Source organism: Dermacentor variabilis, unplaced genomic scaffold (assembly GCF_050947875.1).
Source record: "Dermacentor variabilis isolate Ectoservices unplaced genomic scaffold, ASM5094787v1 scaffold_13, whole genome shotgun sequence".
Lineage (NCBI taxonomy): Eukaryota > Metazoa > Arthropoda > Arachnida > Ixodida > Ixodidae > Dermacentor > Dermacentor variabilis.
Genome location: NW_027460291.1, coordinates 29328616 through 29352290, shown reverse-complemented (window position 1 = coordinate 29352290; position 23675 = coordinate 29328616). Strand labels below are relative to the sequence as shown.

The 23675-nt window shown below is 46.9% G+C and overlaps 1 protein-coding gene across 1 annotated transcript in view; it reads left to right on the top strand.

Annotated features, from left to right (window-relative positions):
• The first annotated feature begins 394 nt into the window (after positions 1-394).
• Positions 395-23675, top strand: part of Awh (LIM/homeobox protein arrowhead) — a 172681-nt gene continuing 149400 nt past the window's right edge. The window contains exon 1 of the mRNA XM_075677427.1: positions 395-515. Coding sequence (XP_075533542.1) covers positions 453-515 — 63 coding nt within the window. The 5' untranslated portion in view covers positions 395-452. The remainder of the gene's footprint in view (positions 516-23675) is intronic.

Here is a 23675-nt window from a genome sequence, read left to right as displayed (position 1 = left end):
TCGAGCGGGTCTTCCCGCCTGTCCGTGTTCAGCGGGAAAATCAGCCTCGCAGGCGCGCGCGGCACGTGGACGCTTCGAGCGCTTCGGCTAATGAGCCCCCGACAGGCGCCGCTCAACGCAGAAGAAACGAGCAGCAGCAGCACGACAGTGGTTACGCTGGAAAAGACAAAACGGCCACGACTACAACCCTCCCCCCGCCTGTGGGCTCCGCCGAAGCTGTTCGTCTCTTTGCAAGGGCGTTTCGCGTCCGGCGTAGCCGTGCGGTTAGTGCCGAGGGCACGACTGCCCTCTGTGGGCGGAGCGCTGCTTAAGCTCCGCCTCAAAATCTTGATCGAAGGTGGGAATAGCTAGCGGCTCCGCCCCTCGACGCTCGAGCAGACGCCGGTGCGGCAGCAGACGACGCGATTCGCCGCCGCCGCCGTCGGAGCGTGTCTCGCGCCCCAGCGTGGGCGATGCTTGCCGAACGGATGCTACGCTCCAGCGCCGACGACCAGGTCACCGTGAGCGTCATAAAGGTGAGAGGCACCCAGTGTACGCATGGCGACTGTGAAGCCGAGCTCCACACTGCACTCGACGATGCTGACGAAGCCTCGCAATGGCGGCGTGACGAGAGCCGCCGGGCGCGCGCACACCTGTGCTGCGGTTCCCGCGGCCGCTGGCTCTTTCGAGTTCGCCGATCAGGTTGCTCGGCGCTGCGGTTCCTGGGGTTGTCGTAAGCGGCGGCCTCTTGAAGCACAAATTTTCGCCTCGTATCGGCACGTGGTGCATGATTCTCAAAGAAAGCGCTGGTCGCTTGTTTTCCTTGAGGATCGTGCGAGCCGGATTTGGTGGCACGTGAGAGAGCTCCTCCTTCTGTACACTGACGCCTAACCAATCCCGTAGCCGTTTCGTACTATTGTCATCTGCTGTGAAACCAAACCTTTCGCTGCAAAGCCTGAGGAGCCTTGCTCGAAACGCGCTTACATTTAAACTGAGTCATCGCATCGTACGCTCGACATTACTGAACGAATTTTATTGGAGACGAGAAATCAGTTTATTTTAGACATACATGTTTCGGATTGGGGGATGCAAGCGCCTGCATGAGCGCGCAGCCTGCTTGGGTCAGCGAGAACCCGTAGCAAAGTTTGGGTTCTTACAAATGAAATCCGTTTATGTCCTTCAATCTGGAGACTATATTTATTGATCGAGTCATGCAGGAGGGCTCCAGCATTTTCACTCTCTTCGTGTCTATAGAGTCGTCGCGCTGGCTAATAAGTTACACTGATATAAATTGAAACGGTTCGTTGCCTTTACAATGCGACTGTCAGAATATGACAAGTCAAAGTCAGCACAGGAGGATGTGGATCCTGCATTGCTAAAGTAGAAACCCTTTCTAAGTGGCTTGTGTGATTCGCAACCGTTCGGTCCAAAAGCCGGCTTCTTAATCCGCACGGTCAGACAGACCACAATCTCGTAACCATGCCTTACGCTATTTCTTTTCACGCTTTTCGCGCTGCGTAGTGGTTAGAGAGACGCTCTGTTCGCGTTATCAACGGGATCAGCCGGTCGTGAACGGGGGATGACAAGAGGGGCACAAAATTGAGGAGAAAGCAGTCCTGCAAAATCGCGGCCCTGGATTTGCACCACGGACCGAATCGCTATTTGAGCGTGCACATGGCGTATTACGGGATCATGCGTCAGCATGTATACTGCTGAATGGGCAAGCGATTCACGATATGAGTGAAATCACTGTCCGGATTTAAGCCTACAAATGCAGGCGGACTTAGCCTGGCAACAACCATCTGCAAGTCTTTCGTTGAAGTGATATTCGTGACACAAGACGTGAGTGACTCGCGCTGTGTCGCCGCCAGCGAAAGAGAGCCACGTTCCGATACGTTGCTCTCGATACTTCTGTCTTCGGAACGCTTGCCGAGTTCTATTGGAGCATGCTTTAGTAGCGTGATCTGCAGTGACCGGCCCTATACTGTGTGTGACGTGTATACTCTGTGCGCTGTGCTTTATTCTTTGAGACTTGTCGTCTTGCTCTTCCTTTCCTCCTTCCTCCCCTTCTTCCTATCTTCCCTGTCTATGTTTCTGACACCTCCTTTCTGAAGAGTACAGGCGGGCGTTGTACCCCTTCCGGCGGCAGTTACCAGCCTGCTCCTCGCTTTACCTTTACCGCCATGTGTACGAGGGCAAATCAGAAATTATTTGCCCCTATTTGTTATTAACCAAATAAGGTACATACAGGTAATTGTAAATATACGTACCATTCTACGTACCTTACACTATTTTTCCACATGGTCCTCACACCGGCTCAAACATTTGTCTCATCGCAACACAAAATTTGAGATGCCCCTTTGGTATAATTCGTCCGGATGGCTGTGGAGCCATCGTCGCACTGCTTGCTGTCTTGGCTTCATCATTGCACGTGAATCGCTGTACTACCAGGAGCTTCTTCAGCGGACCGAAAACGTGAAAATCACTATAGGGGCGAGATCCGGACTGTATGGTGGGCGGTACAGACTCTCCCATTGAAATGGCCGGAGCTTGTCGGCGATTCTGATTGCCACACTTCGTTTCTCGCACGCCGTGGATGTGTGACGCACAACCGCCATCTTAAACAACTGACAGCAGCGCTGTGCCGCCTGTCACATAAGGTCGGGCTGATCGAAGAAATGTCCACCTTTGGGAATGGATACGCTGACTTGGCATTTACAGGCGTAAGTTGGGAAAAAATAAATAGGGTCAAAGACTCTGATTCGCCCTCGTTTATGTGCTTTCAAGTCAAATCAAGTGATACTAATAATGCCACGGAGTGATCCGATTGACGTCATATGTGACGTGAATGTTTCGTCCGCGTTTACTTTCGTCATGCGAATTCTGAGTCAGTACAACGCAATGATTCTGTTCCACTGCCATTGCTTTGCGCGTGTGCATGGTTCGAGATGGCGGCTCTCGCCAGAATGGGCCGGTCGTGAACGAAATAGAATCGAGCGATACGAATCCCTGCATCATTTCGGCCCAGCTTAATTATTCTACTTCAGCTTTTTTCCTATGCTCGCATTGATCCACGGCTTAAACGGCGGAAGTCACGCCGAAACGGCGTGAAAAGGCCGGCACAACGGCAAGGATATCTTAAACATGCGTGCACTTCTGATGCAAATTTTGCCATATATAGGTTCGAGCGGAATTGATGGGACCTTTCATTTTTTTTTTCCTCGATTTCTTGTCATAACTATTCTTGAAAGGAGCGGACTTCTTCTGTTGTCATACACACACACACACACACAAAGCATCATCTTGTCACGAGTCGAGACGGGCGTTTGCGTATATTAGGTTATCATCCATGCGCTTGTTGGACGCAGCACACCATAAATTAATGCCTGTTCACAGCAGCCGAACGCCCTTAAAGAGTACTCCGGAGCACGCTTGAGCATTATAGCCTATAACTGCGTTTCTATATCTCCTATGTATGGCTTTCGTATGAATATATATATTCCACTATCTTCGGGATCTGCACTGTTTGCCTTCGTCGGGCTACTTGAAGATCATAAAATACCGCTATTCCACCGCGATGGAAAAACAGCACTTGTTCTGGCACACCATCCACGTAACGCGCTTGAAAGAAGCTTCGGAGGAGACCTAAAGCAAGTGTCGACCGAATGAACAAAGCTTTTATATGTAGTGCGCAAGTTATCCCTATAAGGCTGTTTCACATGGCGCGATTTTCAGTCAGCGACACAGCGAATTATGTCGCTCAGCGACCGCCGCGACGTCGTGGGCTCTCCGCGACTGGATTCCAACAAGTTGGTCGCGCCGTCGCTCAGTCGCAGCGATCGGCGCGATTTGGGAGGGGCAATGTGCGTTTCACCGCACGTTGGTAGCTCTGTGGGGCAATGTCGCGCGTCAGTTCTAGCTATGTTAAGGGCGTACCCACCAGCGTTTGCGGCTTAGGAGCTTCATACATTTTTTTCTTTCACTTACACAATTCGTTTGGAAGGAGAAGCTGCACGCTATCCAGATCGGGAGAAGGACGCCACTTCAACACAAGCCACGCACCCACTTGATTGCCGCCGTCGTCAAGCTCTTAATCCGTATACAAATCGCGCCAGCTGCTTATATACATTCACACTCAACAGTAGTTTGTTCTTCGCAAAAGCAAATAATCATCCAGGGAAAAAAGTTGCGGCTTCCATAGTACAACGAAACTAGAGTGTACTAAACGGAACCACCCCACCGACGCCGCGCAAGCCGCACGCTTGTGCAGCGCCTCACTCACCGTATCTGCAAGCTGTCGTAAAGTCTCAACCCTTTTAAACGTTACAAATGGTGTACCTATTCTATTATCGAATAATAATAGGAAAATGCGAATATTTGACTAGTTTCCATGTTGTTTTTATTTAACGATGCAGGCATGGATACTTTGTGAGCAAGAGGCAACCTTGCGCATCGCTGCGACGGATATCGCGCTGACGCAAACGCATGTGAAAGCTGTGAGCGAAAATCGCTCTGCGACGTGCGCGGCAGAACGATTTTTTTCGCCCCAATCGCGCCATGTGAAACAGCCTATAGCCGGCCGCTTTCGCCGATAATATGTCGAACATTAGCATTGGCTACAAATAGTTCTAGCGTAAAAAAAGTTATTTTTCTATCGTGAATACTGAGTCTGCGTGTAGCGCCGATGTTACCCCGGGAGGACTCGCGATCTTGCTGAGCGCTCTCGAGTAGTCGTTTTGCAATTTGAGCGCCGCATATTAGAGTGCGTAATAGAATCGCACCGCTCGCCATACCACAACTGTATGTGGCTCGAGCACACGAGATAGTCTCGTGGGAGATCTATAAAACGAGGTGTCATGGAGATGCCGCATGTCCTGCCCTCACTTTTCACAGTACAGGCAGAAAGACAAGGCGCCAATCGCATGGCGCCACGTGAGCGAACCACCTCATACCTACGCATATGTTATACTCCACCGTGCTGGCAGCGTCCATAAATTTTGAATGCATTAATACTTTGCAGCAAGTTTTCAGAGCGCACTACCGGTGATTCACAATCTAACCTGCGGATAGCAAAACGCACACAGTTCGTGTATGAATATTGACAAAAAATGTTTTAAGATAATGATATTCGTAAGAGCAGATGCGAGTCAGTCAAAATGACGGAAGTATTAGTGAATGCCGCCAATGGCAAAGAACGAACAAGAAGTTTTGCGGATTGGAGCCCTGCTCTGTGGGTTGCCTATATATGCGTACACCCTGCAGCTGTGGCCTCGGTATAGTACACATATTGTTTCTTCGGACCACAGCTTGTCCCGGCGAGAAAAGCGTTGAGATCTTCCTGCAGGCGTCGGCGGGAGAGGGCAGTACCTTCTTCCACTCAAGCGTGTGAAATGGCAGGAGTGTTGCCAGCTGCCCTGCAGAAGCTGCCGGAAATTGCTCTGCCCCAGCGAAAGTGGTCAGCTTTGGTAGATAACAGAACTGACAACCGGGCTAGTTGGTCTTGAATCATCTCTCAATTGACTTGCACACCGCAATACGAAACAACACGGACGGTGTTGCGCCGTAGAAGTCAATTCAAAGGTGAAGCTTTGGTAGAGCCTGAATCCCGTCGCAACATGTACGTGGAAGAATAACGACGGTAAGCAGTGGCCGTTAACAATGTGATTACGCGGCTCAGGGGCTGAATGCACCAAGTATATATACCCGCTGCGGTAAATGGCTTAGTGGTTAAGAGTTGCGTTGCTTAGTTCGAGGTTTCAGGTTCGATGCGTGCCGCGGCGGCCGCATTTCAATGGGGCGAGAGAGAGAAAATAAAAGGGAAATTAGGTTAACCAAGGACATGCCAGGTTGGCGGCCCTACACTTGGGGAGGAGAAAGGGGAAGCGTAGACAGGAAAGAGAGAGAAGGGGATGCAGGAGCGCTCGTGTACCTTGATTCACTAGCACGCAAAAGAGCCCCGGGGGGGGGGGGGGGGGGTCAAAATTAATCCGGGGGCCTCGAATACGGGGTGCCTCATAATCACATCGTGGTCTTGGCGCTTGAAACCGCAGAATTTAATTCACAAATATTTTCGTACGTAAGACAGCTTGCTGCTAGCCGGTCACCTTGGCTAATAATATGTCCTTCGTCACATTGGCTAGGATCTGCTCTTACAAACAGTCCTGGCGTAAGTACTTTCGTGCGTCAGTATACGGGCCCAGTGCCGTACTCGTCGGATATGAGCGTGTTGAAATTTGAGCCATCACTTCGCTTTGAATGGCGAGTAGTTTTAGAGGTGCTTTGAAAATGTTGTCATCCCTGCCTTTCCCTTATGACTTCTCTCTCTCTTTCTCTCTTGAAAATGCGGTCGTGAATATAGTGAATTTAACATGCATGGATGTGTGCCCGTCTCCAAGGTTTTCCAATTCATTACTTCCAAACAACACGAGCAATTACGTGTGTAACAAGCGACACTACTGAATGCGGCTTTTGCGGCCGAAAGCGAGTACACACAACTTTTAGCTCGGTAGCTCCTATCTAAATACATGTGAAAGGAGAAATAGTTTTTTCTCGGCGACTACGGCACCAAATGTGATGAGGCTTGTTGCATTTCAAAGAAAAACTTAAAATCTAGTGACTGTTGGTAGCGACATCTTCATTTATGCCGTCAATTAAAAAATAATTGTTGAAAAACGGAAATTTTCAGAAAAGGAAACTATGAACTTTACAACTGCGTAACTAAGAAATGAAGAAATGATATTACAATTCTGTAAACAGTACATAATAGTATATCTCAAGAGAACAAAATTGATTTATTTTATATGGCTCACGCATATGCCACTAATATGTAAGTAGGACTTATGTAAAACTCTTGTGAACAATGTAAGAAATTCACGTAATATGTAAACTGATAAATCAAATTTGTCCGCTTTTTATGCTCTAACGAATGCAGTTTACCGAACTGCGATATCTGTTCTCAGTGAAAGCTACGAATTTGTGGACTTCGTGCTTCCATTTCTTTTAAAACTTACCTCTTTCTGAAAGTTCCTGTTAAAAATTCAGGCCCTAAATGAAAATTACGCTTCTGTCACTTACTAGAATTTAAAATTATCTGTCACATGCAACGAATTCATTAAAATTACATTAAAATCGGCCGAGTGGTTATCTCAGAAAAGCGTTTCTGCGTTTTACATGTACTTGAATTGGCAGCATCGGGGTTGGGCCGGAGCTAGAGCTTCGTCTTAAAGGAAGTACTCATTTAGCACCTTCCGCAATCCGTTACTGCTTATATAGACAATTGACGATATGTCTATGGGTCTAACTGACGTCTACAGTTGACAACGATTCTTGTCTATTGTAGACCTATAGAAAACAGCATCCAAACTTGGGTGGATATTACTCCAATCTTAAGTAAAGAAGGGGCCGGTTGCCAATACAACCGATAAAAAACTTGAAAATGTGAACCTATCTAGAAGTGTATGTATGTACATGTAAGATAAATTTGAGATAAAATTGAGATACTTCACGACTATATCCAAAAGCATCATGTGATTGTCACACTCGACGTACACTAACATCTTTAGTTCTGATGGATCCCTGAAATTGAAGCATTGAAAAGTCACTTTGATTTTGCATCTTTGTCTGCACCGTGACAGCTTCACGCCGTGCACGCAACTCGAGGGAAGCGCTTGTCGGTGCGTTGGTCTGCGACAAATTGTTCCGCGGCTGAAAAAACTTTCTTGCATGTTGATGACAGCTGCATGCGCTGTGCGATTATCTACAAAGGAGGGCGCGTCCACGGCTCTCATCCCTTTCCTGCGCGCCATTCCTAAATCCACTTCCGACATTTCTCCACAAACTCGGCATGACTCGTTGACATGCAGTCCTCCTGCTATCTAGGAAGACCACGACGATGGGGCCAGCTGATGGCCGCACTGATAACGCTCCCCGCTTCTGCAAAGGAAATCTCTACCGTGTACGGGCCTGTCGTATAAATATACGCTTCCTCGATTTGCACGCCGTCAACTTGCATGTTTTATCCTACGTCATTAGCTACTCCCTGTTTCCCGTGCCAGTGCGCTTCAAGGTAGTTGCGTGGGCAGCAGCGCTATATTCTATACTAGCATACTTCGTGCATGAGATGGAACGCGGCGTATTAGGCGAGTTACGCGATCACCAAAGTACTCTCAGGCCGCAATGCATTACTCTCCTTTGCCGTATAGTACTACATACCCGCCGCCCGTTCTGTTGCATTACTTCCATTAAATATTATTGGTCTTTCGCTTCGCCTCTACCGATTTTACTTGTGTTTCGGTTTTTACACTCATTCGGATTTTATCGACTTTGCATTGGAACCTCGTCTTATTCAGAGTGATATTTCTTTGGTGGCAGATTCCCGGTATGAAACAACACACAATGGTATGAATAAGCATCGACAAAATCATTATCAGCTCCCCATGCTTACTGATGACCAAAGCTCCGTTTCCAAATCGTCCATGGAACGCTGCGGTAACCGCGAGCCAGGCTCACGCTAAAACCCTACACGAGGGTTTTTCAGTGAGAGAGATCGGGTTGATGGAGCCCACATGGGGGCGTTTGCACGCACGTCAAGCTAGCCGTTCGAATGTCCAGCTTCCCCTTTGCAGGAGCATGGATGTAAGACACACCAATATCCGACGCTTTTGTTAGAACATGATAGCATTGGTTCCATTCCAGAACACAAGTATACAGTGCTCGATACACTGATTTTTATTATTCTTGACACACACGCGCGCAGGCACATCAACATGAAAATGTCAGGAATCTTCAGTGACACCTCATAACATGTAAATATTCATGTCTATGCGTGATCAGGTATACTGCTGATGCTTTAACGCGTAGAGCAAGCAATCGTTTGACAACTGGCAGCGAAGATGATTTCATCATGCCTTTATGCGACACGCGGTGCTCCCGGAAAGCAGCACAGTGTGCAAGGAGTGCTGTCACGTGTTCTTTTCTCGTGCTCACGCAATGGCCAACTCATGAGCGAAGGCACAGCGCGCTTTGTCTTCCGGACAGCGGCACTCAGTGACTGTCAGCCCAATAGCCCCGGCAGCAACACCGCAAGTAACCATCTGTCTGGCGATAAATGTGTCAGTAACGTCCAAATGGGGTAACAAGCGGCGCTGACACACGAGAGCGCGAAGAGTTGACGCGCACTTCAAAGGCATTCGAAGAGGCGTTCGACAACATTGAAAACTGCATCTTTGCAGCGTTGCAAAAAAGCTCATGTTGCCTCCCGTTCCAGTTGTGTGCCGAGTGTGTCTCACACGCAAGATTGGTGAATGCGTCAAGGTTGGTTTCATCAGATAACGCGGGTACAGGGTTTTCAGTATACCAGCCCGCCTCAGCCCCTCGTCTTGTGCGAAGGAGGGATTCGGCAACCATGAATATCTATAGCTTTGAATGCGTGCCTGTTTGCATGCTGGTCGAGTTCTCAGTTCTCCCTCTGTGGATACGGCATGGACATGAAGCGTCAGTTCAATTGGGCTGTGGCCATAGACATTGAGGAAGTATCCATTACGATTGAAATTGAACATTGTGGCCTCCGGCCGTGAAAATCACCCAGCCGTATCAATCGTATACACTTTGTCACGGCTATGTGATGATCGCTGGAAAACCGTTCCTCAAATGGTGTTTCTCTCTAAAATGTAGCCTCGTCAACAACAACAACAAAAAAAAAACACGATGCGGTGACCCTAGGCAACTATACTATTGCGGCTCGTGCATACCGCGGTCAAACGTTGTAGGAACAGCGCTCCAGTAAGCGACATTCAAGCGATGTTGATGCTTCAGCATTCTCGTGAGCAAAGCTCGGGAACTAAGTTCTGAAATCAAGGCTGCGAAATGGGGACGTATTGTCAGACAATCACTTTCGACGACCCTATCATTTTCGCCTGAGACGGCGCGTTGCACAACTTTGCTCAAGCAGCCAATCAGCCCCCACTGAAAGCGATATCTCCGAACGTGACCGTCCTAGAATGCGTCCCCTGCTTTCAAAGCTTCGAGAAACTGAGGCGGCGGCAGTGTGGCGATATTACGTCAAAAACTCCCTGGTCGATGCACGTGCTTCCTGCGGGACAAATGGTCGAGCTGATGAGTAGCCGAATAAAAGCAGCCGCCGTCTGTACATATATATGAAAACTGTATGAAGTTTGTTAATGTGTCTGTTACATGCGTATTCGATTCTGGCAGTTGGTCGCTAAATGTTCGTCATTGTGCGTGTGCGTGCGTTCCTTGGCACTGCGTAACAAAATGTGTGTGCACTTGCTCAGAGGAAACCCTCGTCGAAAGAACTTCAGGGCGGGCTTCCTCTCCAAAACAACGCGCCCGGCAAGACCTCGCATTTCTCGGGGCCACGCCTCTGCGTATCCACGAGGCAACGCTGTCAGTGCGACCATGGTCGGTGTGATGTTGTTTCAACGATATGTTCTTTTCTTGCGTCGTCAGCGGCGCATGATAAGAAAGGAATCAAGCGAAAGGAATCCTTGCATTATGACGGTCCGAGTCACCTATAGAGATGGCTGCGTTGGCTTCGCATTCCTTCGCCGCTGAATACTTTTTAAGATGTTAATTATATTCATTCTCTCCTGCTGTTCAAGTGCCAAAGATCGAGTTTCCTTGGCAGAAATTATGCGCTTGCCGCAGTTCTGAGAAATTGTCAGATGGCAGTAGAGGTTTTCGCAGGTCTTCTTTTGACAGCTCACAGACCAAGTATAGACTAACAATGATGAGCGTGGTGAATAGTCGCGACTCTGTAACGTCTCCGAAGGCAGTTTAGGAGACCTCGCCCTGCTAGTCGCTTGGTCTGCGTGCCGACTGCGAGTCGCCCTCGCTTAGTCGGCACGGGTGCGTGTGAGCTCGGGACGACGGTTGGCGACCAACGCTCGTGGAACACGTTGACGCTGCCCGCCCTCTGTGGCGTACAAAATGTCATCCTGAAACTTTGTCCATGAAGTGTCTCTAAGCGATAGCATTGAGCCCAAGATGGGGAAATGAGATACAATTAAAAAACACGTTGATTGCAATACTGAAGGTAAGTTTATCATCAAAAGGGGATGATTTCCCAGATCGTACCCGCCTATCTTCGAAGGTAATTTTTCACACGTGGTGCTAAGCTGTAATTCCTCGTAAACTGGGATACATAGCGCATGAACGACACAATGACGAAGCAGGAACACGGGACGGGCGCCAACTTCCAACAATTGATTTCTTGCAGCTTGTAAGCGTTATATGCACTCACTGGGAAGCCACTGCAACAGACACACCGAAGGGAAAGACAAAAAGGAAAAGCACTCATGTGACTGCTATATATGCCAAAAAATTCAACCTCTTTCTTAGAGAAAAGAATAGACGGCGTGCTAACACAATGGTCACCGGCTCTAGCGATCTCAGCTGCTTCGACAATTTCCCTCGTTATCTTATACCTGTGGCGGTAGACAACAACAGCTTGTTTTAAGAGAGGGTAGCATGGTGCCTTCACATCACATTTTCTACAATGGGCAGCCAGATGCCCATCTATTGCGATGCTCTCTTCGTTATTACTATGCTCCGCCAGAGCACGTTTAAACATCTGCCCGTCTGGCCAACGTAGTACTTCCCACACGAAAGTGGAATTGATAAGTGAACACGTTCGGCTGCGGCGGAGAGAACGACGTCCGTGACGGTATGCCCGCAGTCCGCCGTTGTCGATTGCGTTCGATGTCTCGAGTTTGCTCGGTGGCGGGATTAGCAGGCTCCGGCCGGCATTGCCGCTTGCGATTCCTAAAAATTAAATTGCTTCAAAATTAAATCTGTCCGTCAAGTAAGACAATGAATGGCTCATACCCCCTTAAGCAGTGGCTCATACCCCTGTAAACACGGCCTCCCCATTACGATGACAGAAGTGAAGTTCTGCGCTGTAATGAGGAGCGGCAGCTGAGCCAGCTGTGGAAGCAGACGACGACGAACGCGCGAGCAGTTGCACGAGCACGTTCGCGCGGTGGCGCCGAGGGGCAGCCACGAAGATGCTCGAGCCGTTGCTGCTGCTGATAGCTTTAGCCAAGTCCCACAACGACGGCACAAGGTCAGCATAAACAATTTCGCTGTAAAAAAGAAATTGCGCGCATGATGCGTGTCCTTGCATAGGATTTAATTGGAACGTTTTGGTTACCGCGGGCCCTTTCAAAATACGCTTGTTCTTGATGTCATCGAGTGCTTTGGATCTTCGGTAATTTTATATTAATATTTTTCTCTTCGCTTATCGCAAAGCGACATACCATATAAACCACGAACATTGCCTGTAGGTACATTAGATGTATCAGTTGGAGATTGAATACCTCCAATGGAAGTTGCGATTGCTCTACTTTACGTGAAAATAGCGTGATGGTGCTTTCAAAAGTCCTCATTTTTTACGTTGAGAAGATGTTATACAATTGTCTCTGCTGGATATCCGTTATATTTTTCGGATATTAGTGTAAGGCTGAAATGCGCTATGAACGCGTTACTAAGATGAAATTTTGTTCATTCACATTACTGTACGGGAACAGTTTAGCATGTTTTTATTCACGGACCCTAGATAGAACATAATATGTCAATAACATTGCTGAGAAATAAAAACTCGCGAGACTGCCTGACGTATCAGGGCTCGCTATCCCCAGTAGGCGCTCTGTGACAGGGGCAAAGCGCCACCCAGCGAGGTCAGATACTAACGCACACGTGCTCACGCACGCCCGCCACGCGGGCGTGCAGAGCCCCTGTTCTTCGGGACCTCACACCCGGTACAAGTATATGATTGAATTAGCTCACATTTTAAGAGTAAATTGAACGCGGAAATAGAAGAGTAGATGCAAACATATGACGTACAAACATGATAGTCAAGAACTGTAATTCGAACTAGTGAGAAAACACGTTTGTCATACGGAAACAGAAAAAAAGAACGCCTCTGGGAGGGCTAAAGCGGGGTTTGGGCACGGACTAGTTGGTATTCCATTGCAAACATCACACTTACAGCGCGTACACAGATAGGGAGCAAAGGAACCACGAAGACAAGCGCTTGTCTTCGTCGTTCGTTTGGTCCGTGTCTATGTACGTATAGTGATGTCTGGGAGGACAACTATTCATGTGTGGTCGAAAAAGCTTTGTCAGGTACTTACAGAATACATTGGATGCCATGTGATATGCATATATATATATACACGCATATGTATATATATGTGAGAAAATCATTGAAAAACACAAGTTAATACAACAATTATTCATTATTAATGAAATAGAAATTTTTTTTCGACGTTCCGGCCTGCCGGTGTGTTTAACTATTTTACCAGTTCCAAGAAACACTTATTTTTCAACTATATATATATATATATATATATATATATATATATATAAATAAAATAAAATATACTTACCAATCGGTGCTTGAGTGATATCCTATCTACATCCAGTATACGTTATTTGGTAGCCTAACAATCGTGTAGATAGTACGCCCTATAACCAGCCACGCTTTTTCTTATAAAAACGGCACTTGCACGAGAGGCAGCATGTACGTGACTTGAAGACGTTGACGTTCGGATCAATTGTACACGTTGAATAGACGTTCGTGGTTCACAGAGTATTTGACACTCGATTTACTGGAGAGTGTGTAGTGTTTTTCGATTATTCTATTTCTGCTTCATTACACTTCACTATTCTCTGCCCTCAGCTGATAATGCTGATAATTATTTCGTTCACAATAATGCGACAGTATAATCTATAACACGTCTCCTTGTTGCTTCCAACGTGACGGGAGAACAATAACGCCCACTGCAGATGCACCACAATCGCCCGTGCTAGCCACGCGTCCTTTCCGACGAATAATACCGGGTGTTTCTGCGGAGAATGCCAAATATCTTTTTTAAGATCACCTGTGGTAGATGTAGCAGAATTCTAGCCCTTCAGCTGGATTACATATTCGCACGAGAAAAGAAAATGCACAGTGAAATAGTTACTAAAATTGTCTAAATAAGTTTTCAAGTTAATACCTAATACGGCGCATATTGCAATTCACAAATTGTAGCCGGTGAGACTGCAAGTCGTATTCGCTTGCGAATAATTCTATGGATGTCCCTGTTTTCGAGATTCCGGTAAAAATGCACTGTCGTTCGACTTATTCTCAAAGCGCCGTTTCAATCATTAAACTAGAAAAGGAACTAGACCGCCAATGTATTTCTTCGCAAAGTTCGGGCAATTAATATATCGAACCTGGTGTCCTCATGAGTATGCGTTCCAAGTGTATCCGCCTTGCGAACTTCCTGGCTACAATTTGTACATTGCAATATGTGCCATAAGGTAATTAGTTTGAAAGGTAGTTACAAAATGTTTGTATTTGGTCAATTTTGCACTTGGATTTCCCGCGCAAATAATGCCGGTCTCCAAGTAATTTAGTTCACGCACTAGAATTGCGCTATCTCGCACAGGTGATCTTTACACGTTTTTCTCAGTCTTCCCAGAAGCACCTGCAGTCTATACCTGCCTGCAGCAACACTCGGTGTCCGTGCGCTTTCGTGTTCGAGGATATCCAAACCGTAAGGTAGCTGTATATTAGTGTATGCGGTGGAACCACAACCTAATCAGCCTCCCTGACGAGGTGCCCAAGCGATAAGGCAGCACGAATTAGGAAGACGTTGACCCGAATAAAGACATAAACAACTTTATGTCTCCACATAAGAAAAATAAACGTTCGATATCACTTTGTTGTGCGGCTATACAGTTTTAAGGTTAACGTGTGCAGTGTTCTTGGGGAGCATTTTCGCTCTCTCTGTTCTGAGAGGTCAAAGAAAGCAAGTCTGTATTGTGGCCCGGTACGGGCACCCTTTTTCGATGGCGCGCAGTGTTTATAAACGCAGCGATATAGTTACTCGTTTGATAGCTTAGCACGAAGGCAGACCCGAATTTATGGTTTGCGTCGCATTCCAGCCAATGGTGTGACGCGCTCCGAAGCGCTACTGGCGAGAGTGCCGCGCACGTGTCACGTTCTGCGCATCGTAAAGCGTTGGCAGATGCATTTTCCTCCGGCCGCAGATCCTTCGCAGGTGCATGCCAACCAGAGCAACTGACACATAAGCGACTTGCCGCGCTTTTTCAGAAGTATGCCACGTGTTCTTAGCGAAGGTTCACGTTCCAATCGACGCCCATGGATGTCGTACGCGGCCGCCCCCACCCGCTGCTGGCTGCTCTTTGCCACCGCAGGTGACCTCGAATGTGAAGCCGATAGAACACAACGTGGGAAACAAAAATTACATATTGCTGGCTAGTAAAAAAAAAAAAAACAGTGTGTTGTGCATTCGTGTGAATTGCAGAAAGGGTAACGTTTATAATTATCCACAATTACATTTCGAAGCAAAAATTCGTGACACCAATGCCGGTTGCGTTGTGAATGCATACCGAGCGCGGCGCCGCATAAGAAGTTCCCTTAACAGCTTAGTTGTGAAAGCTTCGCGAACAAAGCGGCTTGGATCGCCCAAGGCGACGTCTCCGAACCTGGGCTGCTCCTTCTCTCACTAACGCGATAATAAAGCGGCTTCCCATATTTCTCAGCCTGCGTTGCCGGCATGCGCAGCTCTGAGCCTCGCCGCATTTGCGTCTGACGCGGGAAGGAACAGAGTGTGCAGCTGATACGGCAGCAGCACGGTCGGATCCAAGGAAAATCTACCAGCCAGATTTTATTGATTTTTCTTACCGAATGGTGCTTTGCCACTGTAACTGTGTTGTGAATGTTTTATGAATTACACTTTATTATTTTTGAGCGCTACTGTAGTGTACCTTAGAAAGGTCGCTGAGCATTTGTGGGGGAGCGAAATACTATGCAAGTCTTCAAAGGTAGGCTGTAGGTTAGAACATTTTACAACGAAAAGGCTTACTTTAAATGGACGACTTATCCTTTATGGAGACACCTTTAGCCTTGTAATGGCAGAATAAGCATCTTAGTGCACGGCCCTTATTTTTTTTTTTTTGGGGGGGGGGGAGGGTGAAGGTGTTCTTGCTATTCAAGTGGCATGATTTGGGCAGGTTAAAATGCAGGAGCTTTGGTGCTGCTTTCCCAGACGCACGTATTGCACATATAGCAAATAATACACACGAACATGCGATATCTTACGTCGGATTCAAGCGTGAAAGAGTATATTCAGCAGTTGATTTAGTGATGGTTCAAACATTCGACATAACGGTAGCCTAACAATGGCAGTCAATTTCTTGCATTATGATCCTGTAGTATGAATGACTCTGTAATACTTCTCTTAGAAGATTTTGAGCTATCATGAGACGGCTCTAGATCACGAATGCGGTTTGCCCTGTTATTCTATAGCTCATCTTGTCTGGTAGTGGAACATACTGTACACACCGCTTTTTGTCACTCTTTATTCCGCCTGCTTTGCAATTTGTAATAAACTCGTGCACGCCAGATATCTATATCTTTACTATCTCCTTAAAATATCTAATTGGTATTTTATTTATCCAAATTCACTTTAATATTGTTCGGTATTTATTGAATGCGAATAAACGAGAAGAGCATTGTTATTTTTATCGGCGGGAATTGAAAGAAACCAGGAGATAAAAAAATCTGAGCTACCTGTGTTGATGTGATCGTTACCATCTCATTATTCCTGCTAGCACCGGTGGATTCTTTTTAGCCAGCAAAAATTATTTTGCGAAATATTGATAATAAAACCGTGATATGTGCTTTGAGAATAAGCATAGCCTTGTAGCATACACGTATGCCCAGCGTACTTCACAAAGTAAACTTTCGTTAATTTTCACGTGATGCTAAAAGATGCATTGTATATGCAATGTCATTGTCACAAAAGTATCATTATTTTTACCATTCTCCACCCCCGTCTCCTAGGTATACACGCCTATTATTCATCGCTTCTTTAAAGATGGGCCGCAAGCCTACGAACCGCGCCGTTTCGCGTAATCGGTAGGGAACGTGATCTTTGGTAGATCCAGAGCACGTTGAGCGTTCGTGACTGCTGCTTTGTGTGTGATTATATAGTTCACCGGAGAAGGTGACCGCTAGCAGAGTCTGAATCGCGGGGGAAGCACGCCCGGCCTACGTGAAGCCGTCTTCGTCCGCAACTATTGCTTTGTGTGTGATTGACTCGACTGGCGGTAAAGGCGACCGCCAGTGGAATCTGAACTATACGGCGAGAACCAGTGTGCGCGTACATGATCCATGTGTGCGTCTAGACGGCAAGAGGTGAACGCGGACGCCTCGAGAGGTTAATAAAAACGAGCCGATCCGACACTTGACCAGTCTGCTCCCGGGACGATAAACGAACGCCGAGCAACTCCCGGGCAAATAAGCTGCCGACACCACGCCCCGCCACTGAACACCGCCAGCTGCCGTGGAAGCCAGGCGCCGACTTCCAGGGTCACTTCGGGCCGCATCGGTTGGGACGGACTGTCGGCGCGCCCGGTTTGCTGCATGTCATTTTTGTTTCTGTGGACTGTGCACTCTAAGGATTTGCTTTCCCGATTACTGTTTAGAAATGTAGTTTGTACCGATGTTCCTTGTTCATGTTACGATTGCACATCGCAATTGTTTAACGTTGTTACACCTGTTCTTGGGAATTGTCACTTTCATATTTTTTTCTGTCTAACATATTCGCATTCACTACTTAATAATGCCAGTTTGTTTTGTTGTTCAGAAATCGCATTAAATTACTGCCCTTTGCTTGATTTCATCAGGCCTTTGTCTCGTTCACGACGGCAATTGGCGAAAGCCAGGCACCAGACTCCACCCCCTTATGCCGCTACTCAGGTGAAGCTAACGAGTTGACTCCAAGTTATGACAGTCAAGCATTCATAATTTACAGCATTCTTTTCTGAAACGTACACACAAAGATGAACTTCGCGAAGCACGATAAAAAGAAATAAGCTGCGCGCGCGGCAGAAGTTGCGATATTTAGCACTTCGCCAATTTTTACTATGAATATATTAATGACATCATGCAAGTAAAAAAAAAAACTGCAATGTTGTCGCCTTCGCAAGAACACTCATAGCCAATTAGAATACTAAAAATACGATCAGGTTTTTTTTTGTTTACACATTTACAAATAAAAATGGTGTTGTACTTTCAAAACTACACTGGACGCTAATGGTTTAACGTCGTCTCTCCCACTGCGTGATCCATACTGGCAGATGAAATAAATAAATATTTTGTCATGTGCATAAAAATTCATATATCAGACGCTCTTCGCTCTTGCCGTATATTGAAATAAAATTCTGAGGTTTGGAATGCTAAAACCACAATCTGGTTATGAGGCACGCCGTATAGTGCGGTACTCTGGATTTTTCACCAGCCGGGATACATAAGTGTGCACTTAAATTTAAGTAGACGAGCGTTGTTCAAATTATCTCCCATCGAATTGTGGCCGCTGCAGCCTGGATGGAACCCGTGGCCTCGAGCTCAGCAGAGCAACGCCGTAGACGCGAACCATGAACTGCCGGGACGGGTGTTCTGACGTCATCAAGAACTGACACTTGAAATAATACGCGTGTGCTGCACCTTTAAGGAAAGTTACAACTTCCTCGTATCGCTCTGAGGTAATCTTGAATGCAACGTATTTTTTTTTTCGCCGCAGAAATACTCGGTAATAAAATATTTTGCCACGCGGTATTCGTTCGATGCACGGCCGAGGGGTCGCTTCCACGGGCGCTGCCACCTCCCCCCCCCCACCCCCCCTTAAGACCTCCCTCGGGTAGCACGGCGGCGAGTCAGGCGCCGGCTTTGGCCACGCGATACGTTGACCCTGCGTATAGCGCGTGCGCAACGAGGCTTTGTTTGGGGAAGCAAGCCGTTGATTGGTCTTCCTTCTGACCACCACGCATCACGCCACGGAATGATCAGCAGCTGATGGGTGTCGCCTGCAGGGCACTGTTGAGCCAGGGAGCTATATACGTGGGCTATTTCGATTCTTTTTTTTTCTTTTTTAGAGAAGGCAGAGATCGCGGACTCGTATAAAAGTCCGCACGTCAAGTTTCATCTTAGATGCCAGCGCTCGTTTCTCCCCTGGCGGAACGATATTACCTCCCACGTGTGTACGTTTCCGTCGCTTCCCTTCAAGGTCGCGCTCGCGCTAAGCTCGATCTCGCGATACGTCTCTTGTTTGCGATGGCGTCTCTTCGGAAGACTGGTAATTACTGTTGTGTTGTTAAATGCCATAACAGCAGTGTAAACACGAAGGGGTTGATGCCACCAGTGAAATTCTACCGATTCCCAACAAAATGATACGAGAAAGGCAGACGATCGACAGACATTGATTACCTCATTGTGCCGAGCAAATTAAGTGGACAACTGGCAAACGAAGAGATCTAGCTCATCCGTCGCTCGTGAGTGTATGACGACATTTTACATGCAATCAACAACAAGAATTTTATGATTACGGGGTATATAATCCTCAAATAAAATTTTCAGCATACCAATGACTATCCCTACTCGGCATGTTTTGTCGACGCAGCCCAATATGGACAGTCCTCTCACTTCGCCATTGCCCTCGTTGATCACAACGGACAGATAGTGAACGCGGGTTTCCTGAAGTTCTCAACACCAACCAGAGCACAGCAGGTCGCAGTTGCTATAGCACTCCTGGATAACAGCAGATCACAAATCTTCACTGATTCGAGATCGGCAGTCAGGGCTTTCGCTTCAGGTTCCATCGCTGAGGAGGCTCACAAGATCCTCAAGAACAACATAATCTCTCCGCACACCATCACGTGGTTTCCGGCGCGCCTCGACCGCCAACTTGACTCCTTTCCTAATCTCAATGACATCGCCCACTCCCAAGCGCGCTCACTAACTCACCGCGCAGGAGCAGGGTCGAGCTCAGACTCCTGGGATCTCGAGTTTCTGGGCACTATCACTACTTTCAGCGAAATCACTACGCGCTATCACCTCGGTAGGAGGACTTATCCTCCCCCTCATAGCAAACTGACGAGACCTCTGGCGTCCACTTTACGCACGCTTCGGGCTAAGTCCTATCCAAACGTGGCAATTTTCCATACGATCACACCAGAAGCTTTTAGCTCTACTTGCCTGCGGGGCTGTTAGCAATCTCGCACACATGCTCTGACGATGCCCCTCGTCACAGGGACCCAATCGCATCACGGAAGAAGAATGGAGCGCTGCCATCCAGAGCTCAGAACTTTCTCGTCAAGCTTGGGCTGCCCAGAGAGCCCACGATACGGCGGTTAGGCTCGGCCTACCAGTCCCCACATGGGAGCGGCAAGCAGCTCTGCCCTAGGCAAAGCTTCTAAGGGCCTTGTAAATAAAGTTCTCTGTCTGTCTGTCTGTCTGTCTGTCTGTCTGTCTGTCTGTCTGTCTGTCTGTCTGTCTGTCTGTTCGTCCGTCCGTCCGCCCGCCCGTCCTTCTGTCTGTCTGTCTGTCTGTCTGTCTGTCTGTCTGTCTGTCTGTCTGTCTGTCTGTCTGTCTGTCTGTCTGTCTGTCTGTCTGTCTGTCTGTCTGTCTGTCTGTCTGTCTGTCTGTCTGTCCGTCCGTCCGTCTGTCTGTCTGTCTGTCTGTCTGTCTGTCTGTCTGTCTGTCTGTTAGACCAGCGCTCGTCCTTTCTTCTAGTGTTTCGTTTGTGTGTGTGCTGCCCAAGAATGGAAGCCAGTTCTGCTGCATGCGCTAGCATAGGTCGGAGTTCTACGCGTGCCGATAAAGTGAATATGTAAACGATGCATTGAACATGACCGGAGTTAATTCCTGCATCACCACTGCGCCGATTGATCGAGTTACTGGACCATACACGCCCGCGTCTTGGTCGCGCCGGCATTGCAGAAGCAGAAATGATTACTAGTACTTTCAACTTTCGTCTCTTGACAGCTGTTAAAAAATTACCAAGTTATTTACGCTACTACCCCTATTCAATACTGTAAGGGACGCACTAGGTAAAGTTGTGTACGCATGTCGTATTTGTGCCATGCGGCGATATATTTTGCATATTGCCGCACAGTGCCGCTGGAAGTCCGTCGTCGCCAACAGAGACAACACGGGTTCGTAGCCCATGTTTTGTGAGAAACTGCAAAAATTCCTTTAGCGAACACGCATCGTATGTGCCGAAGATTTTTCCGGCGGCACATAGGGCGTCATCTCCGATCAACTGCTCCGCGTCACGTATACACGGCTAAGCTGCCCTTTCGCCGCATTGCAGCCACGAAAATGGCGGTAAAACGCAGGGATCTTTTTAAAGGCAGATGGAAACGTGCACGTCGTGCACATGTCCTTCGAATGAAACGTCCACACACGCGCGCGTGCGGCTCGAATGTCAGCTATATCAGTTGAACCCGATTCCACGTGCTCCTTCGGCACGCCCGCCCCTTCTTCGTAAGCACTGACGGCGGTGCTCCAAGCAAGAAGGCGCCACTTCTCTGCGTCGTTTGTTTTCAGCTATGGGACGGGTTTAGGTATGCGCTGGCGTACAATTGCTGTTGGCTGGGCGGGGTAGAACGTTTCGCTTCAATTTCACATGTGTTGTGTCATAGACAAGTACGCGTGTATCTTCAGCTGTCCACCAGCTTTACGAAACTCCGGCAGGCTTTTGCGAGTTGCACCTGTGGGCTTGCAGAAAAATAACGAAAGTTGGTGCCTGCGTCTTTAAAATTTTGGCACGTTCCGAAAGAATCATTTGAATTGCACAATTATCGGCTGGCATTTCTGCTCAGGAAATTAAGCCAGCCGATGCGCACGAGCAGTGGGTTTCTCACGCGGTTCTAAAGTTCAACACTTGAAAAAGTAACTCGCATTTTTTTCTTTTCTTTAACTATATATACCAAGTTTCTTAAGAGGAAGCCTTAGGTCAGGCCCAACTCCAACGCGGCCTATTCAAATACACGTAAAACGCAAGAACGCTTTTCTGAGATAACCGCTGGACCGATTTTAATGAAATTTGTTTCATTTGAGAGAGAAAGTTAAACTCTAGTTTTGTGAAGCGGAAGATCGATTTATGGCCTGAACATCATTAAAATGATTTTTGAAAATTTGGAAGTTTGAAAAAGGTACAAGCACGAAGTTTGCAAGTTAATAGCTCTGCATCAAAAACAGATATTGTGGTTCTGTAAACGGCATCCGTTAGATCATTGAAAGCGGACAAATTCGGCATGTCAATTTACATCTTACGTGAATTCGCTACGTTGTATACAAGGGTTCTACAAAAGCTGTATTTTCATATTACTAAATTTGTTGAGATTCATGTGTGACATACCAATTTTGTCCGCTTTAGATGTACTATTATATGCAATTAAAAGAATTGTAGTATGATTTTTTATTGCTGAGTTACAGAGTTGTAAACTTGAGAGTTTTGTTTTCTGAAAATTTTCGATTTTTGCCAATTTTTAGTAAACAAATTTACGACCTAAATCGACAATTCGAAACCAGCAGTCACTAGATTTTAAGTTTTTCTTTTAAATGCAACGAACCTCGCCAAACTTGGTGCAGCGCTTGCCGAGAAACACGAATTCTCCTTTTACATGTATTTAGATAGGAGCACCTGAGCTAAAGCTCCCTCTTAGGAAGCTTTAGCTCGGATGCTTGCATCTAATAGTACATCTAAAGCGGTGAAATTTTATATGTTACACATGAATGTCAAAAAATTTAGTAATATGTAAATATAGCTTTTGCAGAACCATTGTAAACAACGTAACAAATTAACGTGAGATATAAAATGACATCGTGTTTGTCCGCTTTCAATGATCTAACGGATCCAGTTTACAGAACCGAGACATCTATTTTTTTATGCAGAGCTTTGAATTTGTAAACTTCGTGCTCCTATTTTTTTCACACTTTCGAATTTTTGAAAATATTTTACAAAAAATTCAGGACCTAAATAGAAATTCCGCGACTAACAGTCACAAGAATTTAACTTTTTCTCTGAAATGCAACAAATTTGATTAAAATCGGTTCAGGGGTTATCTCAGAAAAGCGTTCTTGCGTTTTACATGTATTTGAATAGGCCGCGTTGGAGTTGGGCCCGAGCTAAAGCTTCCTGATTCGTTGAATGATGAGCCTATCCCGCCACGAGCGGTCTTCACTATCGCTCAACCACGCTTGCAGGGCCCCTCCGTATCGAGATTGCGTAGTGCAGCAACAAGGCCGCAAACGCACGTGCTCCACAGATGTGGGCACCTTCTTCAACGGTCGCCCCAGTGACGCATGACCTCCACTCTTTAGGCCGCAGCCAAGCATCTTCAAATAGAAAACGGGGTTTATCAACCCGTACGCTTTTATTTTTCATTGGTTTTAGCATGCTATTATACCTCTCGTGGTGTGGACTTCCCTTGGGTTAAGTTTTTTTTTTTAATCTATACTGTTCGCTCAAGATACGTCAAGCCGTTCGGACTCCCACATGGCTGCCTCGCTGTGAACCCAATCTCAACTCCATGTAAAAACCGAAACGCACCAGTCGTATTCTTGTGCGGTCATAAATTAGGTTCTGTAGCAGAGCTGTCTTTGCAAGAAAAGCAAGGCTACGCTTTCCTACAAGGTCTTCGCAAGAACAAGAAAGAAAAAAAAATGCGTGATTTTGTGTCACAGTTTTAGTAGAACCGTGCGCCATAACGAACATCACCATTGTATTATTCGCTAATGCAATAGCGGGTTAAGAAAAGGACGCGAGAACAAAGAAGGCACGAGACAGATCGCCGCATTCAAGTTGGCGGCAGAGTTG